Source organism: Trachypithecus francoisi, unplaced genomic scaffold, assembly GCF_009764315.1.
Source record: "Trachypithecus francoisi isolate TF-2019V2 unplaced genomic scaffold, Tfra_2.0 Lachesis_group5, whole genome shotgun sequence".
Lineage (NCBI taxonomy): Eukaryota > Metazoa > Chordata > Mammalia > Primates > Cercopithecidae > Trachypithecus > Trachypithecus francoisi.
The window spans coordinates 21,552,399-21,569,187 of NW_022681470.1; the positions used below are offsets into that span (position 1 = coordinate 21,552,399).

At 41.6% G+C, this 16,789-nt stretch overlaps 1 protein-coding gene across 2 annotated transcripts in view; it reads left to right on the top strand.

Annotated features, from left to right (window-relative positions):
• The first annotated feature begins 12,480 nt into the window (after positions 1 to 12,480).
• The window catches only part of PBX1 (PBX homeobox 1), a 295,543-nt gene continuing 291,234 nt past the window's right edge, over positions 12,481 to 16,789 (top strand). Inside the window, exons 1-3 of one of the 2 annotated variants that reach the window (XM_033200502.1) lie at positions 12,481 to 12,971; positions 13,175 to 13,466; positions 16,649 to 16,722. In XM_033200502.1, the coding sequence (XP_033056393.1) occupies positions 13,276 to 13,466; positions 16,649 to 16,722 (265 nt within the window). In that variant the 5' untranslated portion in view covers positions 12,481 to 12,971; positions 13,175 to 13,275. Of the gene's footprint in view, positions 13,467 to 16,648; positions 16,723 to 16,789 lie in introns of both variants that reach the window. The other variant, XM_033200503.1, reaches the window with a different exon arrangement.

Sequence of the window (16,789 nt, forward strand, 5' to 3'; positions counted from 1 at the left end):
ATGACCCAGTTCAGCAGAAGCAGCTAGCTGATCTGTAGATTTGTAAGCAATTACAAATGGTTATGCTTTGAAGTCAGTAATTTGGGACAGTTTGGTATACAACAGTAGATAATTGATGTAGTGACAACTGGGATTCCCTAAAATAAAGCTCCCTTTTGGGATTCTACAACTATCTCAGGGGCTTACATGTATATTTTATCTATACTGTAAGATAAATTGCTTTAGTTAAATATGAACAGGAACAGTCTCAACTGAAAGGAAGTGTGGTATGGAGGCTAGACAGAGAAACTATACAGGCAGTTACTACCTGAATGGGTTGTGAGATTTAGGAATCATGAAAGAAAAGTATAATTTTATTAGTAGTCTCCAAGGCAGGGAAGAACAAAAGGGAAATAATACAGTTCCAGAAGAAACCACCCAAGAGTAATGGAAGGAATCAGAAAATTGGCCATTTATTGAATGTTTATTCTCTATCAGGCACTATACTAAATGCTTAACATTCATCATGATCTGATTTCAAACTAACCACAATCTGAACAGTTGTGAAAATGAGGTTTCAGATAAGTTAACTTACTTGGCCAAGGTCACAAAACTGGTGAGTTTCAGAGCCAGGGTCTGCTTGATCTCTAAGCACTAGGCTCTGCTGTTCACCTTGTGCTTGTGTCTAGGACTCTGGTGGTAAATGGCCATGTGACTGAAAATCTTTTCTGCACTGTGTTTAACATCATAGATGATAAACATTTGAGTTGCTAAGTCAGGACTTTTTGTTCCATTGTCAACCTCAGTACACCAATGTTCATTCTAGCTAGTTCATTCTTCACCAGCACAAGCTAGTCTTAAGTCCAAGGTTTTCTCATTTTCCACTATCATCTCCCTCCATAGATGAAGAGAAAGGAAGGGATAAGACCATAGGAGAGGTGTTTCTGACACCTTTCTCACCAAGATTGTCAGAACACAGGTATACACAAGGGCACATACACATACATGCACACACACAGACTGTACATATGCTGGGAGGCTACTTCTTTGACTTTGCCTTATATGTTCTTTTTTTCTAAATGATCAATCATATTTAGGTAGCTCTCACTCCTGGTGAAAATGTGGTAGAAAAAGCATATGCTTTGGAATTATACTTGTTGAACCCTAGTTTCCTCACGTGTAAAATGGGAGTGATAGTATTTATCTTACAAAGGATATTTTCTCCATCTCATGAAGTATCAACACCACATATTTAGTTAGAAAAGCGAGAATCCGGAAATGAGCTCTGACTTCACCTCCAAAAATGTCATGCAGCTAACTAATCATTTTACACCATGCCTAGTACTTCTGTCCTTGTCCAAGTTACCATCATTTCTGGCCTAAGCTACTGTATCATGCCTTTAGGATTCTTCCTGCTTGCATTTAACCCCACTCCCACCCCTGCAATTCATTCTTCACTAATCTAAAACCTACCTACCTCCTTGACCTTGGCTTTATGCCACGGTCCCTCTTGCCACACTGACTTCAGTTCTTTTTTTTTTTTTTTTTTTTTTTTTGAGACTGAGTTTTGCTCTTGTTGCCAGGCTGGAGTGTAATGGCATGATCTCAGCTCACTACAACTTCCATCTCCCAGGTTCAAGCAATTATCCTGCCTCAGCCTCCCAAGTAGCTGGGGTTACAGGCATGCACCACCACACCCCAGCTAATTCTGTACTTTGAGTAGAGACGGGGTTTCTCCATGTTGGTCAGGCTGGTCTTAAACTCCTGACCTCAGGTAATATGCCCCCCTCAGCCTCCCAAAGTGCTGAGATTATACGCGTAAGCCACTGCACCTGGCCTTGACTTCAGTTCTTATCCCTCAAACATTCTAGGCACTTTCATGCCTCACAGCCTTTGGATTGACCGTTTCTTCTGCCTGGCCTCATGTGACTTACTCCCTCTACCATTTATGTCAGAGCTTACATGTCCGTCCTCCATGTGTCCTTCATGACCACTCCATCTAAAGTAACTTCCAGGTCACTTTCCATCACACCTTTGTGCTTTGTTTTCTTTGTAAAACTTATTACTTCCTGACATTGACTTCTTGCTGTGTTCATGTATGTTTCACTAGGATGTGAGTTCCATGACAGCAGAGACCATGCCTGGCACATCCACTGCTGGTATAGCTGGTATATCTACTAGTGACTAGAAAGTGCCTGGCATATACTAGGTGGTCAAAAATGTGTGTCGGATCAATGTGCAATATCATTCTCCTAATTAGCATCATCCAGGGGACTGCCAATGCAATTAGAATAAAATCCAAATGCCTTACTTTGTAAGTATGAACTTACAAAAGTTCATACGCTATCTGGTCTCTGCTCTCCACTCTGATTTTATTTTTGTATACTCTTTCTCTTGCTCATTATGTTCCAGTCTCTCTGGCTTTCTTTCCTTCAAATTATCTGCACTCAAGCCCTTTGTGCCAGTGGCTCCCTCCTTCTCACCTCTTCCAATTGCTCTTTCCCAGAGCAATTTGGATATTTGTATATTTGGCTTCTCATCACTCAAGACTAACCCCAAATGTGAGCTTTGGGAAGGTTCTCTCCTGACCATCTTATCTGATGTTGCCTCCCTAAATTCATGTTATATTACCCTGTATTATGTTATTCATAGCATTTAGGAATCTCTGAGCTTATTTATTTCTTTTTTTGCGTATTGTTTTTTCCCATACAAGAATAGAAGCTCCATGAAATTAGGGAATTCAGTCTGTTTTATCACCCCTATATTCCCAGTGCCTTGAACAATATAACAATGTCAATATTCATCTGCACAACTCCATCCCCTTTCCTTCTGATTTATGTTCAAGGTTCACACCTTTGGCTCTTTAGCCCTGATATTGATATTGGATTGACTATCATTCAATAGCCAGTCCTAATGAGCTGTTGGCAGTCTGTAAGGTTGCTTACTTTAGGAAATAGAAGCAGATATTTCCTAGAAAAGCTCATCTGTTAAGAGTCACATGGTTTCCCCAGATCAGCAACTTAAAGTGGTAGCATTTACTTTACCTGATAATCCAAAGCTAATAGCTGTTACCTTTTCTGGGTCTTTAAATTTCTTGAGACTTTGAATAACATAATGGAGACTGCTCTAAGAATAATGTAAAGTAGCACATACCACCTGTATTAGTCCATTTTTACACTGCTGATAAAGGTATCTAAGACTGAGAAAGTTATAAAAGAAAGAGGTTTAATTGGACTTACAGTTTACGTGGCTGGAGAAGCCTCACAATCATAGCAGAAGGCAAGGAAGAGCAAGTCAGGTCTTACACAGTTGGCAACAAGCAAACAGAGTTTCTGCAGGAAAGCTCCCCCTTATAAAAACCATCAGATCTCGTAAGACTTATTCACTATCACAAGAACAGCATGGGAAAGACCTCCTCCCATGATTCAGTTACCTCTCACCAGATCCCTCCCACGACATGTGGGAATTAAAGATGAGATTTAGGTGGGGACATAGCCAAACCATATCATTCTGTCCCTGGCCCCTCCCAAATCTCGTGTCCTCACATTTCAAAACTAGTCATGCCTTCCCAACAGTCCCCCAAAATCTTAACTCATTTCAGCATTAACTCAAAAGTTCACAGTCCAAAGACTCATGCAAGACAAGGCAAGTCCTTCTGGGCCTATTCACCTGTAAAATCAAAAGCAAGCTAGTTACTTCCTAGATACAATGGGGGTATAGGCATTGGGTAAATACAGCCATTCCAAATGGGAAACACTGGCCAAAACAAAGGGCCTACAGGCCCTGTGCAAGTCTGAAATCCAGCAGGGCAGTGAAATGTTAAAGCTCCAAAATGATCTCCTTTGACTCCACGTCTCACATCCAGTTCAGGCTGATGCAAGAGGTGGGTTCCCACAGTCTTGGGCAGCTCTGCCCCTGTGACTTTGCAGGGTATATCCCCCTCCTGGCTGCTTTCATGGGCTGGCATTGAGTGTCTGTGGCTTTTCCAGGTGCACAGTGCAAGCTGTTTGTGCATCTACCATTCTAGGGTCTGGAAGACTGTGGCCCTCTTCTCACAGCTCCACTAGGCAGTACCCCAGTAGGGACTCTGTGTGGGGGCTCCAACCTCACATTTCCCTTTCGCACTGCCCTAGCAGAGGTTCCCCATGAAGGCTTTGCCCCTGCAGCAAACTTTTGCCTGGGCATCCAGGCATTTCCATACATCTTCTGAAATCTAGGCTGAGGTTCCCAAACATCAGTTCTTGACTTCTGTGTACCTGCAGGCTCAATATCATGTGGAAGCTGCCAAGGCTTTGGGTTTCCACCCACTGAAGCAACAGCGCGAGCTGTACCTTGGCCCCTTTTAGTCATGGCTGGAGTGGCTGTGATGTGGTGCACCAAGTCCATAGACTGCAGACAGCACAGGGACCCTGGGCCCAGTCCACGAAACCATTTTCTCCTAGGTCTCTGGCCTGTGATGTGAGGGGCTGCCGTGAAGAACTCTGACATGCCCTGGAGACATTTTCCCTATTGTCTTGGGGATTAACATTTGGCTCCTTGTTACTTATGCAAATTTCTGCAGCCAGCTTGAATTTCTCCCCAGAAAATGGATTTTTCTTTTCTATTACATTGTCAGGGTGCAAATTTTCTGAACTTTTATGCTCTGCTTCCCTTTTAAAATTGAATGCCTTTATTTATTTTTTATTTTTTATTTTTTTGCGACGGAGTTTCACTCCTGTTGCCCAGGCTGGAGTGCAATGGCACCATCTCAGCTCACCGCAACCTCCGCCTCCTGGGTTCAAACGATTCTCCTGCCTCAGCCTCCTGGGTAGCTGAGATTACAGGCATGTGCCACCACGCCTGGCTAATTTTGTATCTTTAGTAGAGATGAAGTTTCTCCATGTTGGTTAGGCTGGTCTCCAACTGGTGACCTCAGGTGATTCACCCGCTTCGGCCTCCCAAAGTGCAGGGATTACAGCCGTGAGCCACTGCACCTGGCCAAAACTGAATGCCTATAACAGTACCCAAGTCACCTCTTGGATGCTTTCTTTTTTTTTTGAGATGGAGTCTTGCTCTGTCGCCCAGGCTGGAGTGCAGTGGTGCAACCTCTGTTCACTGCAAGCTCTACCTCCCAGGTTCATGCCATTCTCCTGCCTCAGCCTCCTGAGTAGCTGGGACTACAGGTGCCCGCCACCACACCTGGCTACTTTTTTGTATTTTTGGTAGAGACGGGGTTTCACTGTGTTAGCCAGGATGGTCTCCATCTCCTGACCTCGTGATCTGCTCGCCTCGGCCTCCCAAACTGCCGAGATTACAGGCATGAGCTACCACGCCCAGCCTTGAATGTTTTGCTGCTTAAAAATTTCTGCCACCAGATACCCTAAATCATCTCTCTCAAGTCCAAAGTTCCACAAACTTCTAGGGCAGGGGCAAAATGCTGCTAGTCTCTTTGCTAAAATATAACAAGAGTCACCTTTGCTCCAGTTTCCAACAAGTTCCTCATCTCCATCTGAATCCACCTCAACCTGGACTTCATTGTATATATCACTATCAGGCTTTTGGTTAAAGCCATTCAACAAGTCTCTAGGAAGTTCCAAACTTTCCCCCATTTTCCTGTCTTCTTCTAAGGCCTCCCAACTGTTCCAACCTCTGCCTCTTACCCAGTTCTAAAGTCACTTCCATATTTTCAGGTATCTTTTCAGCAGTGCCCTACTCTACTGATACCAATTTACTGTATTGGTCCGTTCTCATGTTGATATGTGTTACAAATATATTTTTGGTGCTGCAAAAGAAACAGCACTCGAACACAATTTTAATTTTCTCAGCAAGGCAATTTTACTTCTATAGAAGGGTGTGTCTCGCAGATGGAGCAATGGTGAGAGCACACCTGAACAAGGGAGGGGAAGGGGTTTTATTCGTGATGTAGGTAGCCCCTATTGCTGTGTTGTTCCCCTATTGGCTAGGATTGGACCACATAGTTTAAGCTAAATCCGATTGGCTATTTTAAAGAGAGTAGGGGTATGAGCCAGAGTGGCGCGGTGAGTAGTTTTGCAGGAAGGGCAGTTACAGAACAGGTGACTCAGAATGATTCAGGTCTGAGCAAGTAACCAGGGGAACAGATGTGAACTACTGATTAGAAGTGGTGGAAAATGTTGTTTACTAAAACTAGGGCAAGGAGAACAAGGAAGTTAAACTTTAAAATGGGGAACAAAGAACTGAACATACTGACATACTGATTCTTTGAGGAGAAACTTAGCACTCACTGTATTCAACAATATGGAACTCTCCAAAGTTCCATACTGATGACAGTCGTTGAAAATCCCTGTATTAGTCTGTTTCAACACTGCTGATAAAGACATACCCAAGACTGGGCAATTCACAAAAGAAAGAGGTTTAATTGAACTTACTGTTCCATGTGGCTGGGGAAGCCTCACAATCATGGCAGAAGGCAAGGAGGAGCAAGTCACGTCTTACATGGATGGCAGCAGGCAAACAGAGTTTGTGCAGGAAAACTCCCTCTTATAATAACTATCAGAACAGCACAGGAAAGACTTGCCCCCATGATTCAACTACCTCCTACTGGGTCCTTCCCACAACACGTGGGAATTCAAGATGAAATTTAGGTGGGGACACAGCCAAATCATATCATCACCAAATTTTGTGTATAATTACTAGGGGTTCACAGAATATCTGAAGCTCATTCATGGACCCTGGTTTAGGAATCCCTGTTGGAGGCTCTTCCTGCTCTAACATACAACTCCCATGCTCCATGCCAGCCGGTGGTCCCAGCACTGCTTCAAGACCTGCCCAGTAAGGCAAGGAGATAGGACCAAGCTGGGAGGGGGAAGATTTCTGTGAACAAGACAGATGAGGTTAGACAGAAGAAAAGGAAGGCAAGGGGAATGGAGGTAGAGAAGTAAGTAGAAAAGTTCAAGGAAAACAAAGAATTAGGGCTAAGAGTGCTGTGCGTGGTGGCTCATGCCTGTAATCCCAGCACTTTGGGAGGTTGAGGTGGGTGGATCACAAGGTCAGGAGTTCGAGACCAGCCTGGCCAAGGCCAAGATGGTGAAACACTGTCTTTACTAAAAATACAAAAATTAGCCGGGCGTGGTGGCACATGCCTGTAATTCCAGCTACTTGGGCGGCTAAGGCAGGAAAATCGCTTGAACCCGGGAGGTGGAGGTTGCAGTGGGCTGAGATGGGCTGGGTGACAGGGTGAGATTCCATCTCAAAAAAAAAAAAAAAAAAAAAATTAGGGCTAAGAGAATAGTTGAAAGAGAAAGACAGGAATTTTTGGGCAGAGTAATAGATGCCACCAACTGCCTCAGGTACTATCTTTGGTTACTGGCCCTGGGTCTGACCTTCTTGGGCAGAGGAGAATTCCTTTTCCTACATAAATAGAAAAGTTAGAGAAACCTAGAGGCCCATTCAAATATAATCATAAATATACACAGATGAATACCAGCTCAGATGATATAAGACTATATTGTCTTATGGTAGTGAATTTATTTCTGAGATCATGAGAAGGGACCCATTTCTTTGCAACCATTTTGTTTGCTAGAGAATAGACAGAGGTCCTTGCATACACTCCTTATACCTGATCTTTGTCTCTTAATGAAGATGGGAATATATGTACCAGTGGACTTCTAACGAAGTCTGAAAAGGATTCCTGGGGGTAAACTAAATCTTTTTTTTCTTTTTTTTGAGACGGAGTTTCACTCTTGTTGCCCAGGCTAGAGTACAATGGCACCATCTTGGCTCACCACAACCTCCGCCTCCCAGGTTCAAGTGATTCTCCTGCCTCAGTCTCCTGAGTACCTGGGATTACAGGCATGCACCACCACGCCTGGCTAATTTTGTATTTTTAGTAGAGATGGGGTTTCTTCATTTTGGCCAGGCTGCTCTTGAACTCTTGACCTCAGGTGATCCACCCGCCTTGGCCTTCCAAAGTGCTGGGATTACAGTCGTGAGCCACTGTGCCTGGTCGAACTAAAACTTAACATAAAGGTAAACATGGTAAGATGACTTTGTAAACATGTTAGATTAAGGTCAGTATGACAGCCACTTTGCTAGTTGGACAAATTTTGATAATGACTCATGGGTTTTTGTTTTTTGTTTTTTTTTGAGACGGAGTTTTGCTCTTGTTGCCCAGGCTAGAGTGCAATGGTGCGACCTTGTCTCACTGCAACTTCGTCTCACTGCAACCTCCGCCTCCCAGGTTCAAGCAATTCTCCTGCCTCAGCCTCCTGAGTAGGTGGGATTATAGGCATGTGCCACCACACCCGGCTAATTTTGTATTTTTAGTAGAGATGGGGTTTCTCCATGTTAGTCAGGCTGGTCTCGAACTCCTGACTTCAGGTGATCCAACCTCTTCAGCCTCCCAAAGTGCTGGGATTACAGACATGAGCCACTACACCCAGCCGATAATGACTCATGTTTTTAAAAGGTGATTCAGTGGACTTCACTTATTATTCTGAAAAAAATACAGCATGATTGCTAGCATCATTAATTCTTTTAAAATATATTTGTTAAATGTTTATTACAAAGAGAGCCCTGTTGAGATATGGAAGGAACAAAAAAGCATTATCCATTCCTTGTCACAACCCATAAGCTATGGAAATTGTAAGTATGAGTTTCTTTTCAGAAGTTTCTAAATGCAAATAAAATATGATTATAATTTTTTTGTTAATTTAATTATTTTTTGCGACAGAGTCTCGCCCTGTTGCTCAGGCTGGAGTGCATGGCATGATCATGGCTCATTGCAACCTCTACCTCTCAGGCTTAAATGAACTTCCTGCCTAAGCCTCCTGAGTAGCTGGGACTACAGGATACTGCAACCATGCCTGGCTAATTTTAATTTTTTTTTTTTTTTTTTTTTACAGAGACAGGGTCTCACTATGTTGCCAGGCTGTTTTCAAACTCCTGGGCTCAAGCAGTCCTCCTATCTTGGCCTCCCAAAGTGCTGGGATTACAAGTGTGAGTCATTGCGCCTGGCCTGAAGATTCTACTTCTATTTCACCTATGGTACTTCCTCCTCTTTATGTCCTTTATTCTCTGTAATGTATTAAAGAATAAGGAGTTTTATGGCCGAGCGTGGTGACTCACGCCTGTAATCCCAGCACTTTGGGAGGCCGAGGTGGGTGGTTCACGAGGTCAGGAGATTGAGACCATCCCAGCTAACACAGTGAAACCCTGTCTCTACTAAAAATACAAAAAATTAGCCAGGCGTGGTGGTGGGCACCTGTAGTCCCAGCTACTCAGGGGGCTGAGGCAAGAGAATGGCGTGAACCTGGGAGATGGAGCTTGCAGTGAGCCAAGATCATGCCACCGCACTCTAGCCTGGGTGACAGAGCGAGACTCTGACTCAAAAAAAAAAAAAAAAAAATTTTTTACATCAAATTTTGTCTAGTAATTCTACTTTTAGGGACCTTGGTTTCTTCATCTGCAAAATGGAGATTGTAACCTCATAAGGAAGTTATTTAAATGAAGTGTTACATTGTTAAAACTAAGTGGTAATGTACAATCAGTGCCTGAAACACAATCAGCACTCAACAATTTCTATCTATATCTATAATTATGATTATATTAATGCCATTGCATTCTTCTCACTCAAGCTTGAAGACATTTCTTTTATCCTTCCCACTCACATAAAATCAATTATAAATTTCTATTGACTCCGTCTTAAAGACCTTCCTCAAAATGGTCCTCTCTTTTCCATTTCCACTGTCACTTTCCTAATTTCATCTTTCCTCGCCAAATGATTTGGGTAAACAGCTAGTTGTTGCCCAAAGTGTTGAGTAACCAGATAATTCTTCCCGAAACATGCTTTTCTGTTCCTATCTTTGACAAAAAGAAACAACTTACCTCAGTGTATCCCTAGTGTCCATTAAATAAAGCACAAATGCTGCTGTTAAAAGTCTTTACAGCTGGGCGCGGTGGCTCATGCCTTTAATCCCAACACTTTGGGAGGCTGAGGCAGGCAGATCACGAGGTCAGGAGTTTGAGACCAGCCTGGTCAATATAGTGAAACCCCATCTCTACTAAAAATACCAAAAAAAAAAAAAAAAAAAATTGCCGGGCCTGGTAGTGGGTGCCTGTAGTCCCAGCTACTTGGGAGGCTGAGGCAGGAGAATCACTTGAACCCGAAAAGTGAAGGTTGCAGTGAGCCGAGATCGCGCCACTGCACTCCAGCCCGTGACTCTGAAGAGATAGCCTGTACTTCTGTCAAGTTCATTAACTTAGCCCTCCAGATCCAGTTCATCCTTTAGATCCACTGCAAAGCCTTCTATTCACTCGAACTGGTTACTCCCTTCTCTCATCTCTTATAGGATGTCTAGGGCTTGTTATCACTTCTATAGCATTTATTATCTATTGAAATATATCTGGGCAACACTCTAAAGTAATGGTTAAAAGTATAGGTATTGGGGTAAGACAGTTGCAATGATTAAATCAACAAAACACCTTCAATATAATAATTACAGTATGGAGTCGATTACCTATTTTCAGTATTATTGTGTATACACATCTTATTTCCCTACTAAAATGTTCCTAGATGACAATGATCTTCTGGCATTGATGGCACCTTTTCCAGTAATTTGCCTAGAAAGATTTTATTAGGTTTGCAGTTAGAATTAATTGCTCACAAACTGATTTCTTATAGACTCTAGGTTGACTTCTTTTCAAGCTTTAAGATGCTGTAACTTCATCTCTGTAAGGGATATGTTAACTCTCAATCACTGTGATTGATATGTGATTTGAGTATATAGCTTTGTGCTCAACTTTTGATTAGTGTTAATTTAAAAAAAGTTTATAAGTCAGGATATGTATGTGAATAAAACAATTGTTATTAAGTAATATAACATCATAATTACAGTTAATACTCTCTATTGCACGCCCTCATACCAATAAGTGCCAAATAGCTTGCTAAAAACTGCTTTGAAATGCTTGCATTAGTGCTCTTCATCTTGCCAAACTTGTTTTGCATAATGATTGATGAAAAGAATAACATTTTATTTGAGGATCTCAAAGCACCTGGCAAGGCTGCTTTCCATTTTGCAGATTGGTTACACTGCACTTTGCATTTCCTTTGCTATACTGCCATCCAGGAAGAGGGCTGGCTACACAACATAGTATTTTATATTACAAAATATTCTGGACTTTTCCTAAGTAATTGGCCTGGTATTTTATCTTCTATTCATTGTGACTGTGTACAAAGTCAGATTTTTTCCCTCTCACTTTGCCTAACGAAAAGATTGGAAGCAAATTTGTGTCCGTCTGGAGCTATGATACTGGACTTTAGTTAGGAATTTTATTGGCTTTTTTCCTGATCGCATTTTATTTTTTATTTTTTCCTACCCATTTTCAATTTGAGTCATCTTGTTAGAATATGTACCCTTTTAAGCACCTCAAGTTTCCTTTCAAACTAGACAGGCAACAGGTACATAACTAATTTTTAACACTATTCACACATTTGTTAGACTGAAGCAGGTTGTGCAGTGGAAATACTAGGCCTTTGGAGGGAGTCACACTCAGGTTTAAATTCCAGTTTTGACACTTAATAACTGTGGACCTTGGACAAATTATTTAACCTTTTTAAGTTCCCTCTCTGTAAAATGGAAATGATAATCCATAACTCACAAAGATGTCTTGGGGATTAAATAAAATAACTCATGTAAATTACTTGGTGCATAGTAGGCATTCAATAAATGTCAGTTCACTTCTTCTCCCAGTTAATAATGCTTATTAGACTATATTAAAAACTAGAACCAGACTGTGATAATGCATTTCTTTATTAGGTATTTAAGCCAAACAACTAATTTCCCCCAGGGGGAAGAGAGAGAAATGTTGAATTAGTTTCATTTGGTGAACTTATTTATTAATCTTTCTTTTTCTTCAGCATTATTCAGTTTCATAGTCCATAATTTAGTTTTCATGTAGCAAAAATGACAGTTTGGTATTCTTTTCAACTTTACTGTGCTAGAATTGTTTTTTTTAATTTATTATTACATCTGCTACTTATTAGAGATCATTATTAATTATATTAACAGCTCGATTATGTTTCATAACTACGTCGTGCTGACAAACTTTTTCTCTCAGCAGTTTCCATGAGGTTAGAATCAAGTTTCAAAAGACAATGCCACAGCAAAAGAAAAGCAGGGGTGGGCGGGAGGACGCACACGTCTGTGTTCTTTCGTGTTAATTTTATATGTTTGCATTTAAGTGGAGACACATTTTCCTCAAGGACGCAACCTAAGTAAGGCGAGCAGGAAAAGTGGAAACTGAGCTGGAACTACAGTATCATTGCACCTTTAAGGACTGGAGACTTGGTATTAGCTCGGCCTCCTTCCCGGCCCACCTCTGAACTCTGATTGACAGGGCGTCGGGTGAGGAGGAGCTGAAGGAGGCTGGAGAGGAGGCGCAGTGAGGAAAGTAGGGGAGGAGGGGCCGGTCTTTTATCTGGTGGCCAATCGGGGAAGGGGGGAGGAGCTCCAGGCACTCTCCTCCCTCCTCCTCTCTCCAGCCTCCCGGCTTCCCCGCCCCCTCCCCTTCCCTTTACCCCCTCCCCTCTCCTCCTTCTCGTCCTCCTCCTCCTCCTTCTTCTCCTCCTCCTCCTCCTCCTCTCAGGCTGTGGTTTTTCTGTATATGTTTCTGGAGTCCTGAGCCTGAGCTAAACAAAAGCAGGAGGCTGACGGGGTTGCTGGAGTTTGCAGAGACACGGAGGAGGAGAGAGCCTGTGCTTTGCCTGCCGCCGCGGCTGGGGGAGATCTGGCTTTTGCAACAGCCCACCCCCTTTGAGATCACTCTGGCCCGGAGTGGGGGTGGGGGCAGCGGGGGGTGGGGGGGAAAGTTTGCATTGCAATCCCCCTGCCTTCCTCTCCTTTCTCCCGATCAATGCATATTTGCAAAAGGATTAAGCCACAGATTTAAGCGCCGGGAGCCCATTTCTGCCTTGCAAAGGAGACCGGACTGAAAAACCCAAAGCCAGCTCTGATTTCTTTTCGCCAAGTGGGAAGGTGGTTTATTTTTCTTGCTTTTTGGAGTCAACACCCTTCCCCACCAGCCCTTATCCCCACCCTCACCCCGCAACCCCTTCACGCCCCCTCCCCCTCCCCCTCCCCCTCCCCATCCTCCCACCATCCTCTAAAGAGGCAAAGGGATTTTTTTTTTTTTTTCTTTTGGTCTTCTTTTTTCCCCCTTCCCTGTTTATCCTGAAAAGGATTTGAAGACAAGCTTGAAGGATAAAAAGCCTTGGTGCTTCCCAGGAGCCGAGCCGAGGAGCAGAAGAGGAAGAGCCGGGGGCTGCCGTAGCCTTTGGAGATGGACGAGCAGCCCAGGCTGATGCATTCCCATGCTGGGGTCGGGATGGCCGGACACCCCGGCCTGTCCCAGCACTTGCAGGATGGGGCCGGAGGGACCGAGGGGGAGGGCGGGAGGAAGCAGGACATTGGAGACATTTTACAGCAAATTATGACCATCACAGACCAGAGTTTGGATGAGGCGCAGGCCAGGTGAGATGGAGGCTTTTCTTTTCCTTTCTTGGGGTTTTTTTGTTTTTCTCCCTCTCGCAGGGGGAAACAATGGGAACTGAATCACCACAGCGCTTTTTAAAAAAATGTTATTTCTTTTCTCATTTTGACAAGCAACTACATGGCGGAGGAGTAAAATTTGAAGGAGCGTTGTTATCGAAAGTGTAATCGCCCATGCCGAGATGTGGCTGTGTACATATTGTGTGTGTGTGTGAATACAGGGGTATTCATTTATATCCACACAGACACACAGGCACGCCGAAAATGCTGCCAACTGATCCAAAAGCGGCCCTCGGCACTTTTTACTGCTTTAAAAAAGTATCAGAGAAAGCAAAATTGTCAAGTTTTGAACAGCATTCCATGCCTTCTTGTTGAGGGGACTCTGTAACATTACAAAATAAAATGTCCCAAGAACACTTTATTTGCAAATTTAGTTGACTCATTACCTAATTCAGCGAGTTTGATTTTCTTTCTTGACTCTCCCGTCCAAAATTAATTTTTATATTTTCTCCTTTCTTTCCCCCCTACCCAAAATACAAAACAACAAAAAAGCAGGGTATTTCTTTGTCAGTAGTTGTCAGCTATCCAGAATATATTTTGCATTCACTTAATTTTGTTTTTTTAAAAAGTTGATGAAAAGATAATTTTGTTTTTAGGTATATTTGTTAGTTTTAAGAGACTCAGATTTTTAGTTTAACTTTATTGTCTCCTAATCTGAGCCGGTTTACTAACCTTCCGTGACACATACAGCTATGTATGGTCCTTTAAAAAGGGGTGGGGGGACAAAAATCAAGCATGCTCTTTTCCCCCATGCTTCAGGACCACTTAGAAATGAAAGCATGTATGAATTTTATGTATTTCAATACTATAGGACATGAAGGTCTCATTTAGGAAACATAATAAACTGTGTAGCTTCTCAAGTTAATCCACTGCCAGGTATATAGTTCTCTCCTCCAGGATTTTACAGTAAATTCTCTTTCAAAGTAAAACATAGACTAAGTGACAACCCGCTAACAGCTTGCCCAAGGCCGAACTCAAAAGCAAGAATTTTAAAAATCTAATGACCACATATGTCTGTACAATAACCCAGCTTTATTATATCTCCGAAGTAGCGTTTTTTTTTCTTTGAAAATCCTGTAAACAAATATACACAACTCCTGTACTTCAGATGACTTGGTTATATGGAGAAGACATCATTATGTGTATTTTTGTCTAAGTGAAATAAGAATCTGAGTTGAGAAAATGAGAGGAAGCAGTTAAAAACATGGATGTTATGAATTATACTCAATTTTAGCTGCAAGCACATTCAACATGTAAACTCAAAAGTACTAAGGTTTATGGGTGTTTGAAAACTTGGAAATGTTGAAAGACTCAAAGCATTCTAAGTTTTGTTTAAATAGGGGAAATTTTAAAAATTAATTGGTGCTCTCTTTAAATTTTATTATGGGAAGAAAAGCTAATAGGTATGGTAAGAGGAATATTTCCCACTGGCAATTCTCTTTTGAATTGGAACATATTTCTCTATTACATTGTTCTAGAAAAACACTCTCAGACATACCGATAAACTGGCTTAAAAACAAGTTTGTGAAGTGGAAGGGGCTAGTAAGAATAGATACTCACTACTTTTTTGATGTTCAGTCTCTCTTTTTTTGTGAAACTGAGGACAAACAGGGCTTGGCGACTTCCCCCTTTCAATGGCCTAGATGCAGAGAGAGATCAGATACAATTTTGGGATGGGGAAATTTTCAGTTCTTCCTCTATAGCTAGCTCCGTTTGTGTGCTGTGGAAATGCAATATTTTTATAAAGCTGTGTGAGAATTTTTATCTGCATTTGGTCCTATGTATAAGAATAGAATTAATTAAAACTATTTTGAAAGACCCAGGAAAGGTCTTTAATACTTTATTTTCCATCTTTTTTTTTTCCACCCCACATGAGAACTTAAATCAACGCGAAGCTTTCTTTTTGGATAAACAGTAGATAGTATGTCCTTTTTTCCTTTTTCTAGTCACACCTTTGTAATGTATATTTATTATTTACAAAAGTAAACCATTAATATTTTGGATATAATATATGTGTTCTTTTTGATAGTCTTGAATTTTGAGTTTATTACTCCCCTGCTGTACACTACACAAAGCATGTTTCTGATCTCTGTTCTTCATGAGGATGTGTGTCTATTTTTTAACTTTCAAAGGGATTAAAAAAGAATTGCATGTGTTTTGAGTGCCAGAACTTTCCATTTATCTTTACACATTAATTTTAGTTAGTAGACAGAATTCCCTTAACTAATAGCTGATATGATCAGTATTTTGTTTCCAAAACAGTATCATTCTGCTAAGTGATTCCATAATAAAATAGAAGGAAAGGTATTGTTTTGTTCCTCAAGTGCATTCGGAATACACACACACACACACACACACACACACACCAGGTAAATCACTAATCTAAAAGACAAAATTGCATTTATTTTTCCCCCAATGGGTGCAAGGTCCTAATTGTAAATAATTGAATTTCAACACCTGCAAATAAGCAGTGTGTGCACAAGAGGCATAATGTGAACACAGAGAAATGAATTTATTCCCCATATGGGTATGTTTGCCCCCTGGCAATGCATTTCCATACTCTTTAACTTGGGGACTGAAATGTTATAAATTGACAGTTCTACTCAGAAGACCTTTCAAGCATCTTGTGTTTATGAGAATACAGGGGCATCTGCGGAATGAATTCGAACACATGGATGAATTAAATTTGAAAACACACAGACCGAGAGGCAGACAGTTCCTAGGCTGTGGTCGTTGCATGGATTTTACAAAACTGTTAACCTACGCCTTTGGCTTTGCTGTATTCATTGTCCTGGGAAGAATTGTGGGTTTAAGAATTACACTTTGATTAAACTACTTAAAAAAAAAAACCTTTCCCTAAATGGGCCTAATTTAGGTTAGTTCTGTTCTGTAGTTAAATCCCTACTCTCTCCCTGCTAATTAACATTATTTCTTTTTCCATGGCGGGACTCTGTATATTAAGTCATGAAAACAATTGAAGCATGCCATAGAGTTACGCTTGGTATATAATTTTGTCTAAATGTTCAAATGTTTTCACCCTGTGCATTATCGGCAGTTTGATCTTGAGAGTCCACCTAAGCTATCATGTTGTTTCTTTCTTGCAGAAAACATGCTTTAAACTGCCACAGAATGAAGCCTGCCTTGTTTAATGTGTTGTGTGAAATCAAAGAAAAAACAGGTAGGAATGAGATTCCAACATTTTAGCATTTTCTTTGGCCAATTAAATCACTTAACCAGCAGTCACA